Source organism: Stegodyphus dumicola, chromosome 6, assembly GCF_044657685.1.
Source record: "Stegodyphus dumicola isolate Sdum_Otavi_A_Nest chromosome 6, ASM4465768v1".
Lineage (NCBI taxonomy): Eukaryota > Metazoa > Arthropoda > Arachnida > Araneae > Eresidae > Stegodyphus > Stegodyphus dumicola.
Genome location: NC_140773.1, coordinates 183,891,110 through 183,908,152, shown reverse-complemented (window position 1 = coordinate 183,908,152; position 17,043 = coordinate 183,891,110). Strand labels below are relative to the sequence as shown.

Here is a 17,043-nt window from a genome sequence, read left to right as displayed (position 1 = left end):
TGAAATGGGATAGATACTCTAGCAGTTATTCCAGCAGAAGTTTGCAAGAATGGATCATTCTTTATTTAGTTCGATAATCAAAATACAAAAGCTATGAACATAACACATTAAACCGTAATTCACTTTTCACATTAGACAGTCAATGTTTATCAATTTTCACATAAGTCGTACTTTCCCGTAAATTTGAAAATACTCTATTGTATGCTGTTCTGTTCAAGACAAGCCTCAAATCATTTTTTTTTTTTCAAAATGCAATTGATAACTTGTTTTTTTTACAAAATTTTAACCTGGGAGTTATGAACAAATTTGTGGGGGGTCACCAAATTCAAAGAAATTTATTTGACAATAAAAGATATACGGAATTTGAAGAGAAATTTGGATGTTTTTTAACATTTGCCAGGAATTTTAAATTAAACATTTCCATATTTTAATTTTGATTTTATTGCTTTTCACTTGATTTATGTGTTATGTTTGATGATTTCCAAACAGCTCGAATCAAATTTCAAAGCAACTGCATACGCGCAGCTACGATTTAGTTTTTTCGGCTATCTTAGTAATGTCTTGCATGCAATTTGTAATTGTAATACGCATCATTTATAAACTATATTTCTTATTTCTAATCAAATTTGTTGTCAAGTAAGTGCATAACATTTCCTAAGTATTGGAAAATTCAGTAGTGTCTCAAAGGATAATAAAAACAATTTTGTTTTCGTTGCAATTTTGTTCACGATGGTTAAATGGCCCAAAATCTCTTGTAAGGTAAATGGGATGGATGCACCAACATCAAATAAACTTAGAGAAAAACTATTAATGAAAATGCAAACAAAAATGTGACCATTGGCTCTCTTTCTACTTCTAAAAAAAAAAAATTGAGTAAATATCAAGAAGAGTTTATTTTATACTGTTTTACATGTTGCATTATCAATTGAAAAAGAATATCCATTGTGTGTTAAATGCAGTGAAAACTTGGCACATGGAAAGCATGACACCTGCGAAATTAAAAATACATTTAGAAACGGTACTTTTCCCATTTTGCCGCCGCAAACAGTAAAGTCGCCAACAACGGTACTACTGATGCCAAACGAAATATCTTCGCTGCCAATGTTTTACGCCTCATTTTCGAAACAAGTCGCAGCCATTTCTTATTATATTGTTTCTTTCAATACTGGCATACAACTACATAGAATTTTTACAAGATAATTAAAATTTATGCCCCAAGACCATTCGCGGTAATTAAGACAATTACACTGGTGTGCAAAAATTAAGGACGAAGTCGAAAAATTAGCATATCAGCTGAACGAAGAGGCAGAGTGGACAGATAGACCAATCAGGAGATTAAGTAAGGTGATGTATGGTAGCACATGCGCAGATATGCAGGTAGACATAATGGGGGAGTGTCTGAGTAGTATAAAGCATGTTGTCGGTGTAAGATCAGTATTTCTGGCAAAGAGATTGCACGCCGTATAGCAGTTAAAATCACACCGAGTTGCTGCCTCAGCAAGAAATGGCGAATAATCAATCTGTTAGACGACATCTGGATCCTTTTACCCGATGTCGAATCATTGGGAAGTTGGAGGAAGGCCGCAGTGTGACAAGTTTGGCTGCAGAGTTCGGAATTGCTCACAGCATCGTTTCACGACTTTGGAGACAATATCAAACTACAGGAACAGCTATCCGGGGGTTTAGTAGTGGTCATCCACGAGGAACCACACCCGCAGATGACCGGTATATTGCCTTACAGGCCAGAAGAAACAGGTGGGAGAAATAGCTAGACACACGACACAGGCGAGTGGACGACCGATATCGCGTTTTACCGTGGCCAGAAGACTGCACGGTGGTGGTCTGTTTGCACGACGCCCTGTACGGTGTGTACCTCTAACGCCTGCCCATCGGAGAAGGCGTTCTCTGTGCTGCCGAGAACACCGGAATTGGAGAGACAATGAATGGGGACGAGTACTCTTTACAGATGAGAGCAGATTCAGTCTGAGTAGCGATTCTCATCGCATACTCATCTGGAGAGAGCGGGGAAGCCGCAAACATCCCTCGAACATCATTGAAAGGGAAAGGTATGGAAGTGGCGGTGTTCTCGTTTGGGGAGGCATCATGCTTGGTAGTCGTACAGACCTTCACATCTTCGACGCAGGTTCAGTCAACGGGACTCGTTATTGTAACGAGATTCTTCTTCCATATGTGCGTCTTTTTAGAGGCGCTATGGGTCCGCAGTTCCTTTTCATGGACGACAATGCACCATGTCATCGCACAGTAACTGCCGAACAGCTCTTAGAGAGTGAGGATATTGAACGTATGAATTGGCCGGCACGATCTCCGGATCTCAATCCCATCAAGCATGTATGGGATTTTCTAGGCAGATGCTTGGCAGCTCGTACCTTACCACCAGTAACGATTCCGGAGCTTCGATTGGCGCTGCAAGACGAATGGGCAGCAATGCGTCAACAACTCATTGACACCCTTATTCTCAGCATAGGCAGACGCTGTGAAACCTGCCTAGCAGTCAGGGGAGATCATATCCCCTATTAAAGAACGGATGTTTCTTGCTGGACACCCATCACAGGGATGTTTCGGCCTTCAGTCACATTGCGCTCCATGCTACTTTTTCAATAAAGCTTCTTTTTATCCCTCTGATTTCTCTTTTAGTAAGTGTTGCTTACATTACTCATGTCCTTACGTATTGGAGATCTTACAGTACTAAATGTGTTTATTTGGAAAGCTTTTGTACAAAGTTATATTGAAAAAACCGTCTCCTCCTTAATTTTTGCACACCAGTGTAGACTGTAATCACACCACTCACCCGAAGGCAAAAATATAGAAAAGGCAAAATCAAGGGTTAAATTCATCAATTCTAATGAGAATGCAGTAGCGAAGTAAAGCACTGCGGTTTTACATAATTTCTGAGTAAGCTATTTGTACGAATTGAAATAATTCTCGCATTTAAACTTGTATTCCAAATTAAGATTTAACTTGAAATTAATGTAGATAATTACTGAGAGAATTAGATTTTTGTAGCGTAGTTTACTTGAGATGAGATCACGTGGTGTTAAGTGATGCGAACCGGCAAATCAGGATGTTGAACCATGAAAACATAGTAAATTCTTAATGTCTTTTTACAAATTTATTATCTTTATTTATTGGCTTTTTACAAAATTTTAAAAGATATTAAAATGTTTGAGCTTTCAAAATAAAAAATTCTTAGAACTAACAGTTGTTAACATTTTTTATGTGTATATTGTATGTTGTCGTCAACAAAGTCTACTTGCCGAGATTTGCGCCAGTGAAACTGAAAAGTACCTCAGAAACTAAACATAAAGATTAAATAAATAAATCTGAAGAATTTTTTTTAAGGAATGAGCTGAGAGCATGAAAAATTAAAATGTGTTTTTGAAAAAATATACAACAGTTCCTGAGAAGGATTTACAGGCATCCTTAAAAGTTTCGTATTTAATTGCAAAAAATTTAAAACCTCATACAGTTGGAGAATCGCTCATTCTTCCTTCAGCAATTAAAATGACATCATTTATGCATGCAGAAAAATATAGTAACGATTTAAAAACAATAGCATTAAAAAAGATACTGTTTCTCACCAAATTTTTGTCATATCAGACACTATAGAATACAAAATTCAGTCTTTAATATAAAACTTGAAACTACCAACATTACTAAAATGTTTCAATTTATCGTTTATGCGAGATATGTTTTTGAAAACGACGCAGTAGAATATTTTTTATGTTGTAATATTTGGGAAGGAAAAGCAACTGGAGAGAAAATATTTGAAATTATTAATAGACATTTTGAAACAATGTTACCTAGACACACTGTGTCGCAGTTTGTACTAATGTAAGCTTTTAAAACTAAGACAAGGACTAACTAACTAAGACTTTGGCAAGGAGAATTAAACAAAAAAAAAAAAAAAAAAAAAAAAAAAAAACAGAAACATGCTTTTTTCACAATTTACTAAAGAATAATAATAATATAAATTTCTTGTTTAAAAGGACATATGATAAAACTGACAGAAAGTTTTTTGAAAAATTTCCAAATAAGGAATTAGGTTGGATCTGTGACCCACTTTCTTTGCCTTTGGTGTTTTCAATTCCAATGTATTTCTAAATGAAAAAGAACAATTAATCGATATTTTAAGAAACGGAATACTGTGTGTTAAGTTAAGTCTCTAACTTGCCAAAAATTTTAGTTGATTGGAAACTAATATGCCGATTTAAAAGGAATGAAAGTAAATTATTATGTTTCTTACATAAAATTGTACACTAAACCTTTAGCTTCTATTTAAAACTTCTAAAATGCTTATGTTACATTTTTCTGTTATATAAGCATTGAAAGTGGATTTCTCACTGAAATAGAAATAATTTTGCTATTGAATTAACATGGAGAACTTTTTTATTGAAATACTTTTTTCTCTGTGACATTAGTTGCATCTACTACAAAATAAAGATTAAAGAACTGTTTTTAACACATTTTGAATTCGTTGTCATATTGATCTATGAAGCACTAGATTAGTGAGTTTTTATTACATTATTGACAAATATAGTTTTTAAACAATCAAAAAATTTAAAGCGGAGATAATTATTTGTCAAATATAAATGTGTTTTCAAAGAGGAAATAGATAATAAGTGACAAAAAAAAATTCAGTCAGAACATTCACATCTCTAACAAAGTAATTTGCTTTGATTTAATCTTTATAATACAATATATTTTAAAATGATAAAGGCAAAATCCAATGTGAAAGGTTATGCGAAGATTACGATAGTACCTAGAGCATTCAGCATTTCGTATAATCCTATAACCAGATAATAATAATATTAAAATAAATTTTATCTGAATGAAGTTTTCTTATTACAGAAACAGTAAAATTATGCAATTACATAAACGAATACACTTTCAGATAATATTCCAAAGTTCTGTTACATCTCGCCATTAAGCGCATGCTCAAGAATTACCACCCAGGCGATACTAATCGATTTGTCCATGACGTCAAAAATTCGAAAAGTGGGGTAGGGTTTGGAAATACGCCACCAGCCCCCCTCTCACACCTCGTAGTACTACCAACGACTTCATATAACAGTATATATCTCGTTGACTACTACTCTTCTTTCTTTTCTTTCCAGATTGTTAACAGAAGCCGAGTTAAAAGAAGTTTCTACATCTTTTGACACTCAAGAATAAAATACGATCTGTGTGTGATATACAATTTTATTTTAATGTTTTCAAATTTTATGGCTGGATTTCAGAAATCTTTTTTTTTCTGTAGTGATAATTCTAACAAATGCTTGTGGCAACTCCTGTTGCTGTTGTGGCGCCCTCTTTGACACTGTAATTATAATTAACACTGTAAGCAAGCCCAACTCTATTAAAGAGTATACTAACTATATTAAAGAACCTTGCTGTAAGCATACGTTTGGTTAGGTGACTGTATGTGCGCTTTGTGATTTGAATTAATATAAAAATGCAAGAAATGGATATTCATTCCGTTAAAAATCTACGGGACATACGTCGTCAAGATATTCGATGTAAGTACTTGGCGAAATTTCGCGTCTTTTTTCGACTACCCGTAATCTCCAATCTTGCTTTAAAATTTGTGTACTTCAGAAAGTGACCTTCAAAAGGCATATGGGGAGTATGATGTTATACCGTGAGGATAATGCAAACAAACAGCTTACTTTTTATAATTTTTAAGGATTGCATTAAAAATGCTGTATGTAAGCCAGTTTATTGTTTAATAATGAATGCTGTTTATTAAGTATGTTTGACCACAAAATTAAAAAATTCTGCGTCTTTAGATATGTAGTTTATTAATATGTTGTAAATGTTATGTAAATAACTTTATTACGGTTTAATCCTAGTATACTAAAGCGATGTATAAAATTATTATATGATTTTTATAGTATTTTGCGATTTGCCTTTATTGTGTAATAAATTATTGCTATATTTGGTTTTGAACCGACTAGTAGTTTACTTACAGACTTAAGACTGAAGCTCAAAATTTTTGGGTAAAATCCTAGTACAGTAAGACCCCGCTTAACGCTGGGGATACGTTCCATCAAAGTAGAGCGTAATGCGAAACAGCGCTAAACGAGGCTATCTTTACATGTAAATATTGGAGTTAGGGGAAGATGGCTAGGATGGTTAGGTATTAAATTTAAAAAGTATGTTTTTTTAATTCAGAAGTCAAACAACAAAAATCAGCATTAATTTACAAAATTTTCACAGGACTAGTTTCGATGGTTTTACCGAACCATCATCTTCAGCTGCAAAACCGCAAATGAACAAGATAGGAAATAATGTTTAGATAAGATAAGAAAGCCTGGACAAGAATAAGCAAGTGGCGCCATCTGTTGGCGAAACCAGAACTAAAACATAATTTCTCTAAAAGCCGAAGGCAAATTTGGATTGGAATTAGGATCGTTAACTAGAACAGAAAGATTTTTATGAATGTGAAATGCCTCTAGAAAATCCAGTTCTCCAATGGAAGATGTTTTTTGAATAATTTTGGCAGCAGAAAAATTGAAAGTGTGATTTTTGGACCAACAATGTTGAGCAACTTCTGTGTTTCCTTTTTTCTAACATATGCCTCATGTTCTTTGACGCAAAATTTTAAGGCTCTCTTAGTTTGGCCAATGTAAATTAAACCGCACTGGCAAGGAATCCTATAAATACCCCAGGAATTCATATCCGGAATGGGGTCCTTGAGTATAGAAGTTGGAATTTTATTGATGGGAGAGTAAACAACCCGAAAGTTAAATTTCTGCAAAATATGTGCAACTTTATAGCTAATTGATGGAAAGAAGGGAATGACAACAGAATTTTTATAATCTCCTAAAATAAGAGTGTGGCTTTTAGTATGTTGAGATGAGAATTTTTTAACTGCTTGATTAATAATGTTGGGTGAAAAGCCCCTGTCAATAGCTATTGCTTTTAAATAATTTAGTTGTTCATCAAGGGCTAGTTTGGAGGAGCAAACTTGAAGAGCACGGAAAACATAGGAATAAAATGAAGCTAACTTTTGTTTAGTCGGATGACATGATTTAAAGTGTGGTGGAACGCAAACCGATGAAGGTTTACGGTAAACTGTAGTACTGAAGTTGGATGTGTTACGTGTGACCAGAATGTGGAGAAACGGAAGAGAATTGCAAGTCTCAAGTTCAAAAGTGAACTGAATAGCAGGATCAATAGAATTAATTGTTGAAAGAACTCTATTTAAATCATCTTTATTACCTTCAAACAGGGTAAAAGTATCGTCTACGTAGCGGAACCATGCAGGGAAGTTTAAAGTTTCAAACAATTTTGATTCATAATAATGCATGTAGATATCAGCCAGGATGGGACTGAGGGGGCTTCCCATGGCTAATCCCTCAGTTTGCTTGTAATATTTATTTTGGAAAACAAAATGTGTTTGTTTCAAACAGAGTTGAGTGAGAGAACTTAGCTCATCAATTTCGATGCAAGAGAAATGAAATTCGCGAAGTCTGGTTTCTAGACATCTTAATGCACCCTCCACCGGGACATTGGTGAATAATGATTTTACATCAAAAGAAACCATGAGTAAATTACGAGGAGAAATGTTTTTAACCTTTTTTACAAACTCTATTGAATTTTTTATGGTGTAAATGTTATTGTCTAATAGATTGGAAAATCTAGAAACTAAATATTTAGCTAATGGATACGAGGCAGTACCTAAATTTGATACAATAGGGCGGAAAGAAATACCACTTTTATGAATTCCTCTTCCCAAAATTCATAAAAGTGGTATTCCTTTCCGCCCTATTGTATCAAATTTAGGTACTGCCTCGTACTGAAGAACTGAATAACAGGATCAATAGAATTCATTGTTGAAAGAACTCTATTTAAATCATCTTTATTACCTTCAAACAGGGTAAAAGTATCGTCTACGTAGCGGAACCATGCCGGGAAGTTTAAAGTTTCAAACAATTTTGATTCATAATAATGCATGTAGATTGTTCTTCCCAAAATTCATAAAAGTGGTATTCCTTTCCGCCCTATTGTATCAAATTTAGGTACTGCCTCGTATCCATTAGCTAAATATTTATTTTCTAGATTTTCCACTCTATTAGACAATAACATTTACACCATAAAAAATTCAATAGAGTTTGTAAAAAAGGTTAAAAACATTTCTCCTCGTAATTTACTCATGGTTTCTTTTGATGTAAAATCATTATTCACCAATGTCCCGGTGGAGGGTGCATTAAGATGTCTAGAAACCAGACTTCGCGAATTTCATTTCTCTTGCATCGAAATTGATGAGCTAATTTCTCTCACTCAACTCTGTTTGAAACAAACACATTTTGTTTTCCAAAATAAATATTACAAGCAAACTGAGGGATTAGCCATGGTAAGCCCCCTCAGTCCCATCCTGGCTGATATCTACATGCATTATTATGAATCAAAATTGTTTGAAACTTTAAACTTCCCTGCATGGTTCCGCTACGTAGACGATACTTTTACCCTGTTTGAAGGTAATAAAGATGATTTAAATAGAGTTCTTTCAACAATGAATTCTATTGATCCTGCTATTCAGTTCACTTTTGAACTTGAGACTTGCAATTCTCTTCCGTTTCTCGACATTCTGGTCACACGTAACACATCCAACTTCAGTACTACAGTTTACCGTAAACCTTCATCGGTTTGCCTTCCACCACACTCTAAATCACGGTTTCATCCGACTAAACATCCGACTAAACAAAAGTTAGCTTCATTTTATTCCTATGTTTTCCGTGCTCTTCAAGTTTGCTCCTCCAAACTAGCCCTTGATGAAGAACTAAATTATTTAAAAGCAATAGCTATTGACAGGGGCTTTTCACCCAACATTATTAATCAAGCAGTTAAAAAATTCTCATCTCAACATACTAAAAGCCACACTCTTATTTTAGGAGATTATAAAAATTCTGTTGTCATTCCCTTCTTTCCATCAATTAGCTATAAAGTTGCACATATTTTGCAGAAATTTAACTTTCGGGTTGTTTACTCTCCCATCAATAAAATTCCAACTTCTATACTCAAGGACCCCATTCCGGATATGAATTCCTGGGGTATTTATAGGATTCCTTGCCAGTGCGGTTTAATTTACATTGGCCAAACTAAGAGAGCCTTAAAATTTCGCGTCAAAGAACATGAGGCATATGTTAGAAAAAAGGAAACACAGAAGTTGCTCAACATTGTTGGTCCGAAAATCACACTTTCAATTTTTCTGCTGCCAAAATTATTCAAAAAACATCTTCCATTGGAGAACTGGATTTTCTAGAGGCATTTCACATTCATAAAAATCTTTCTGTTCTAGTTAACGATCCTAATTCCAATCCAAATTTGCCTTTGGCTTTTAGAGAAATTATGTTTTAGTTCTGGTTTTTGCCAACAGATGGCGCCACTTGCTTATTCTTGTCCAGGCTTTCTTATCTTATCTAAACATTATTTCCTATCTTGTTCATTTGCGGTTTTGCAGCTGAAGATGATGGTTCGGTAAAACCATCGAAACTAGTCCTGTGAAAATTTTGTAAATTAACGCTGATTTTTGTTGTTTGACTTCTGAATTAGTATTTATTCGGCGTGTTATTGTGTCTTAATTATGTTTTTTTAATAAAAATAAAACCAAACATTTATTTCTTAAAGCCCAAATTAATACCACATTATTATTTCTTGCAAAAATAAAAATAAAATATAAATAACAAAATGAATATTCTTAAAAAAAAACAAATAAAATTCTAAGTCAGTTATATTTAGTTAGCCTTCTGCGTTTTCAGTGTTCTTCCTTTTTGTGACAAAAGCATCTAATGTTGTTTGCCTTTTTCTTTTGCGTTGTTCTCTTAAAAGTTCTTCATAAACGGATAGAGCATCTCTAACACCACGCCTTGCTTTTGAGCTCCTGTCAAAATTAGGATCATTTTCAATGAATTGATCCATTATTTCAGTTATGGTAGACAAACTCCTTTTTACAAACGCCATCGAAAGTTCTTTTTGCTCTTCTTCTGAATCACTGCTGTCAACATTTTTTTTCCTTCTTGTTCAGTTAATTCCTTGAGCTCATCATTAGAAAGACTAGCCGCTGCTTCTTGACATCTTCCACATTTACCCCTTCAAAATATGTCTGTACAATACCGCACCAAACAAGAAATACAAGTACACTCTTTCGGATATGTATTTGAAACCTATCGCTGCATAATATTTCGTGGAATCCCCGTATGCTGCGAGCGATTTCGTGGAATCCCCAGGTTGAAATAAAAGAGTGCTAAACCGAAACAGCGCTAAACGAAACAGCATTAAGCGGGGTCTTACTGTATACGGTGCAGCCTTGGTGCGATTTTGGAAATTATCGCCAACACCAAAAATTACCAAAAAAACGTCTATGTATATATAGTGATAGTATATTATACACTATACTATCACTATATACATAGTATATACTATGTATAACTATATATATTCTTTGAATACCCGTTTACTACTCATCGTATATGTCCCGTTTTTACTGCTCATCATAAAAGTAGCCAAATCGTGCCGGATACTAGGATTAAACCAATTTTTGAATTCTTCTATTTGTTAATAGATAGTGCTGACTATTATGCAGGAATTGAGGAGATTCTGAGGTGGAATGAGATAAATCCTTGTTAGAGTCGCAAAAAAATATATTTTATCTTCAGTAGTTGGTAGGAAATGGTAATATGACCTTAGAGCTATTAGTGTAGGTGGTCAAGACCAGGACTGGATTAACCATTAAGCAGTATAAGCATAATGCTTAGGGCATTAAGGAAATGGTCACCATGAAAAGGTTCTTAAATATTCAAAAAAGTGGGTACAAGAAGATTTCTCATTGCCGGTTTTACCACGGAATGCATGGTGCAGCTTAACTAAAAATAGGAAAGAGAAGCAATAACTAAAAAAAAAAAAAAACTGCCATAGCCATATGTGGATACACCAGAATCTTATAAGTGTTTAATGCCTCTAAAGGTTTTGATCCAGCCCTGGCCAAGACATATGTTGAATTAAAAGTGTTTGTAAAATGTGTTTTGCTGGAATGAAATTCATATTTTCTTCTTTCATAAAGTTAACACATTCCTTACTAGTTATTGTGATCACACTTAAGGTTATTATTCAAATATTGTTATTGAATTGTCCAAGTCCCACCCATTTCTATATGAAAACATAGATATCACATATTTCAATTAATATGGTTAAAATATTAATAATAAATATTTTAAACTGAAGTAAAATTGTCAAAAAGTATAAAATATACTATAAAAATTGCCAACAGATAGAGAAATATCACCAAGTGAAGGATTTAGTCATAAAACAATTACGTTTCAATTTAATTAGCTATTTTAAAATTAGGCCAGAAAAACAGTCTCAGTATGTTGTAGATTTTTCAAGAATACTATTGATTTTGAGGGCAGTCAGATACATACCCCTCTTTTTTAGGAGCAAAAAATTTTCTGCAGTATTTTTTTTTTTTTTTCTTTCCGAGGAAAGAAAACTTTCTTGAAAACATTTTCACCAAACTTAAGTTGTTTTTTTGGCTAATATTATCACAGAAGTATTTTTTCTTACTAGCTGTCAGAGAACCTAGACAACCTGCTGTCATATATAAATGTTTTTAAACAGTAATATTACATGGGCATTGTGGCTTTTAAAATGTGTCTTGTGTGAAAAAAATATTTATTATGTTTTATAGAATTAATATGTTTTACTTTTGTTTTAATTTGAAACATAAATGTAACAAATTTTTTAGATGAGAATTATCTTTTTATCATTTATTTATTATATTTTTAAATTTTTGTAAGTTTGTTGCAATAAAGATGCTTATGCTTTTAAAAAAAACTTTATTTTGGTATCTACAGTACAAAGTCTTTAATCCGGACTCGTCGGGACTTCGTCGATTCCGGATTAGGGGTTTTTCCGGATTATAGATCATCAATTTAAATCTGGTAAGATGGCATGCAGAAATTATAAAATTAAAAATATGAAACCGTAATTTATGAAATAAAGAGCAATTATGATCTAAAGCGTATCAAAATTTAAAAAAAAAAAGCTCCTTAATATTTATTTGTTTACTTTATTAAACATTTCTTTCAATGTAAGTTGTTTAAGTTGCTTCGTTTTATGTGCTAATACTTTCTCTTTAATTCTGTAAACAGACATAATTTCGTGTTCAGTTACAAAGTTCCGCTGTTCAAGTCCTGTAATTGCTGTGTCGAGAATACTGACTAACTTGTCAATCGAAATTTTTTCGTTTTCATTAACCTCTCTGTTATGTTCTTCACTATCGGAAGCGGTACATCGAAACACGCTTTCGCTTTGTAGATCCTTTGGCAGTTTCAGAATCGGAAACTCTTTTTGACATAATCGAAAGTCAAGCTTAATTTTTTTTAATTGCTGTAACAGTCTGCAAAAAAATAATAAGCTGGATCCAATTAGAAGATTAAGGAACAACACAATCTGCAATATTAACTGAAATAGATAATTTTAGCCTAGCTTATACCGTCTGTTATACATTAAATGCACATGCATAAACGCATATGTGCACGTGTAAAGGTGTTATGCGCATGCGTGAATGCATTATGCGTTGACGCATGCGCAGGAAGTTTGTAACTTTGAGGTTTGGATTATAGACATCCAGATTAAAGACTTAGTACTGTATTACTAATTTGGGATAATATGCTGTTTTTCAAGTCTGAGTAAAATTTTCAAGATCTATTCTGTGAGAGGTTTTTCAGACAGGTCTGCTAGATTCTAACCATTTTTTTTTTGGCCCAAAGTGCTCTTAGTCTCAAAACGGCATTTTGCATCCTTTCACTTTCTGCGTTGGTTCACTTTTCAAACTGTTGCCACCAAATATTATTGCTAAAGAAACTAAATAACAAAAATCTCCATGAATTTTTCTCATATTGTGAAAAAACAACAGTACCTAGAGCCATCAAATTTTTATCAAGATAGTCCTCTAAAAAAAAAAACATGTGGAAACTTGGAAGCTCGAATTTTGAATTTGTTTTACTATCTGTTTGAAATTTTATAAAACTTTAACGAATTTTTTAGTTAACAAACTCGACGATTTCAAAGTGAGCAATGGCAGCACCGTACAGTAAAAAAACATTTTTATTGACCGTGTATTAGAAATTCTAAAGATATGCTGTCTTTAAATATCTTATGATATTGCTTTTGAATTGAACTTTATGTGGTTTAAGTGCAAAGAGCATGATGTTTAATAAATAAAGGTAAGACACAGAATGTTAAAAAAAGACCTTTTGGGTGTAATATAGAAGCTTTCAGATTTATTTTCTTTCTTTCTTTCTTTTTTTTTTTTTTTTTTAAACCCTTACCCTTTTTGGCTTATATCAAATAAAAAAGGTTCTTTCCCTCTCGCGTTTATATTAAAAACTTTGTTTATAGTGCTGTTTTAGTTTTATGCTTATTTCTGTCTAAGGATGATTTTTATTTAGATTTGATGACTAATACAAATTTGTGAATTATTGAACAATATATATTTATTCATTACACTTAATTTAGTTATGAACTTTCACCAGTCATTTTATTTAGATTTAAAAAAATGCTTTTAATTTTCTGCTAGTCATTTTGTACTGCTGCTAATCATTTAGTTCTGTACTGAGCTAAATATTGAGACAATTCTCTCATTAAAGCAGAATTGGGTTAGGTAGCTTTCTAACTTTATAACAAAACATTAAAAGTTGCAGAGGGCCTTTTTTTTTTTTTTTTTTTTTTTTTTTAATGTCTTCATTTAAATAAGTTTCCACTAGTTTTGCTAAATAATATTTCAAGAAAGGAACTGTGATGTAAGTCTGTATTAAGGAGGACGTCAAGATGCTTTCATGAATTAATTTTTCCGTTTTTTCTTCCTATTCATTACTTAACTACCCACCTAAATATTTTGGATCAATCATGTTATAAGGTTAAATGAAATCGGCTAAATAATAGTCTAACCTTTTCAAAGTGTTGGATAATTTTTTGGTCTGGCTTTATCTTTCAATACCCAGACATTAAGTAATTATAACAATGCACAAAACAACAAAAAATAGTATTTGCATTTCTGTTTAAAGTTACAAAAGTTTTTAACCTTTAAGAGACTGGGCAGTTTGGAAAGGTTTCACTTAAAAAGACGGGAAATCCAAATGCATTTCCACCCCCTTTTAGTGAAACTACTACTCTTTTGCAACTTTTCCTGTAGGTAGCCTTTGTTAATTTTCAGATACGAGACTAGGGAATAATATAAAAGAATTTGTTGAATTTTTTTCTCTTTTCTGCTGTTTCTTTTCCCTAAATTAGGGAAACATATTATGGTGAGATTTCGTAACTAAATAATTGTCGTATGTTGGAATATTAACTTTTGATATTGCATCATAATGAAAATATGCCTTAGCAGCAAATGCACACCTATAATCAGTTCATAGTTTATTCAGTTTTTGTTTGTTTCCAAACTGAATTTAGTTTAGAATTACATGTACTAATTAACATTTTAAATTTATACTCGAAAATGATGTTTAACTATTTGTTTCTCATATAAATCGGCAGTACGCTTTTATTTGTTTCCAAGCATTGTGTAACAGCTTATATTTATATATCAAACAAATCCCATTATATTTTTCTTATATTAGTTTCGTTTACCTTTTTCATTAGTATTCTTATTCAGTTTAATTTATTGATTCCCCCCCATTGTATCGTTAAGTTATTTCGTCTTTCAACTACATTATTGTTCATTGTTCTTTCTTGCAGTTTTGTGATAAAAGCTTTTTTTATCCTTTAGTGTTTTTTTTTTAATTATTTTCCTTTACTTTAAAAACAGATTTTATTAATTATATTTTCATTGCATTGCACTCCATTGCATTTTGCATGTTTCAAACAGCATTATTAAATACAAAAATTTCAATAAAAAGGGGAGTTTAAAGAAAAAATACGTTTTTAATGAGACTGAAAAGTTTGTGAAATTAGTACTAATGTAAAATTGCTAAGATTTCACTGCTGAGGGAAACGAAAGGGAATTTACGAAACCCCACAGTTGGGAGGCGCGAAGGTCATCTTGTATAAGTGACAAGGGAGGTTATTTGGACAATGGCTATCTCCGCACCCTGAAGGATGGAGGAGGGGAATTTGCTGGCCGATATTTCGGCCACAGCCGTCTTTTTGAGACACTGCAGCTCTGGCTGATTCTTAGGCCACCCGTCTTTTAAAGGTTAATAATAATAATAATAAAAAACAGTACTTTACCGTTTTGTTGGCGTAGACGATAACGTCGCCAATAATGGTACAACTGATGCCAAACAAAGTATCCTTGCTGGGAATATTTTATGCCTCATCTTCAAAACAAGTTGCAGCCGTTTCTTATCAGATTGTTTCCTTCAATACTGGCATGCAATTGCGTAGAATTTTTACCATAGTTCAATTTTATGCCCTTAGGCCATTTGCAGTAATTAAGTCAATTAAGATGCAATCACATCGCTCACCCAAAGGCGAAAATATAGAAAAGTCAAAGGTTAAATTCATCAATTCTAATGAGAATGCACTAGAAGTAAAGCACTGTGGTTTTACAAAATTTCTGAGTAAGCTATTCGTACCGAATTGAAATAATTCTAGCATTTAAACTTTTTTTTTTTTCCTTTGAGAACATACAGACTCCCCGTGCACCACATATGTACAACACGGGGCTTACAGAAGTAAGTTAACTAGAACATTAAAGGTTACATGTATAAATAAACATTAAAAATTACATGCATAAATAAAGCGAACAAAAGCAGAGAACAGCAGTCTGGACTCCCCATTGTATCGTTAAACACATAAGTTCACTGGCCAGGTCACTCCGAACATTTTCAAATCGTTCTGTAAACATAATCTAGGGCCATCAAATGTAGGGCACGAGAAAATCAAATGTTCCACATCCTGAGGAACTCTTTTTGAACATTCACATAAATTGTTTGATCGTAGATTAAAACGAAACAGATAACTTGCAAATTTACCGTGACCAGATAAAAACTGAGACACTTTAAAATTTAACGAGAGGAAAGACTCGGAATTCAGTCTATGGTAAATAGAAGGAAGGAACTTTTTGGTGACTTCATTGTATTCCAAATTAAGATTTAACTTGAAATTAATGTAGATAATTACTGAGAGAATTAGATTTTTGTAGCACAGTTTACGTCAGATAAGATCACTTGGGGTTATGTGATATGAATTGGCGAATCAAGATGTTGAACCATGAAGTCATAGTAAATTTTTAAATTGTTTTTTTACAAATTTATTGTTTTTATTTATTGCCTTTTTACAAAATTTTAAATATTAAAATATTTACGCCTTCAAAATAAAAAAAATCTTAGAACTAACATTTAACATTTTTTATGTGTATACTATATGTTGTCGCCAATAAAGTCTGCTTGGCGAGATTTGCGCCGCCGAAGCGGAAAAGTACCAAAAAAAAAAAAAAACTTGCATTTCTTGCAGACTAGAGAGACAGACAGGCTGAAATTCATGGTTTTGTCTTTTAGATTCTTGCTTCTTATTTAAAACTCAGTTCATTTACATTCTTAGGTGGAATAGATGAAATGATAGAATTGCAGGAAAGATTCAAATTAGTCTATAAGGGTGCCCCTTGGATTATCCCCAATTTGTTCCATTTATCACCAAATTGTTGTTTCATTTATGGTAACCTGAGTAGCTGAATGGAAACCTTATTAGGATGTGATTGGTTGCGTGATTGTGATGAATTTGACTGATGAGAGAATATTTGTAAGGGCTTATTTCTGCATTGCATGTCAGTTAGGGAGTATGTTGCTTATTTTGTTCTGCACACCGTAAGATGGCTGTATGTAATGAGAATAATCTGAAGTTTCTGTATGATTTGGAACGAAACGGGAAAAAAGCATTAATTGATTGGTGTGTAAATGAAGATTTATATAAGTGTCCTGTTTGTATGAAGGAAATGCACATGATCGAATGTAAAAATCATTCAGATGATTTTGAATGGGCTTATCACAAAGGTTTATGCAAGAAATAGTCTGGCACTAT

General features: G+C 33.0%; 1 protein-coding gene across 2 annotated transcripts in view; it reads left to right on the top strand.

Moving 5' to 3' along the window:
* Positions 1-5,072: 5,072 nt before the first annotated feature.
* Positions 5,073-17,043, top strand: part of LOC118198156 (transmembrane and coiled-coil domain-containing protein 6) — a 48,331-nt gene continuing 36,360 nt past the window's right edge. Inside the window, exon 1 of one of the 2 annotated variants that reach the window (XM_035369768.2) lies at positions 5,073-5,537. In XM_035369768.2, the coding sequence (XP_035225659.1) occupies positions 5,474-5,537 (64 nt within the window). In that variant the 5' untranslated portion in view covers positions 5,073-5,473. The remainder of the gene's footprint in view (positions 5,538-17,043) is intronic. The other variant, XM_035369769.2, reaches the window with a different exon arrangement.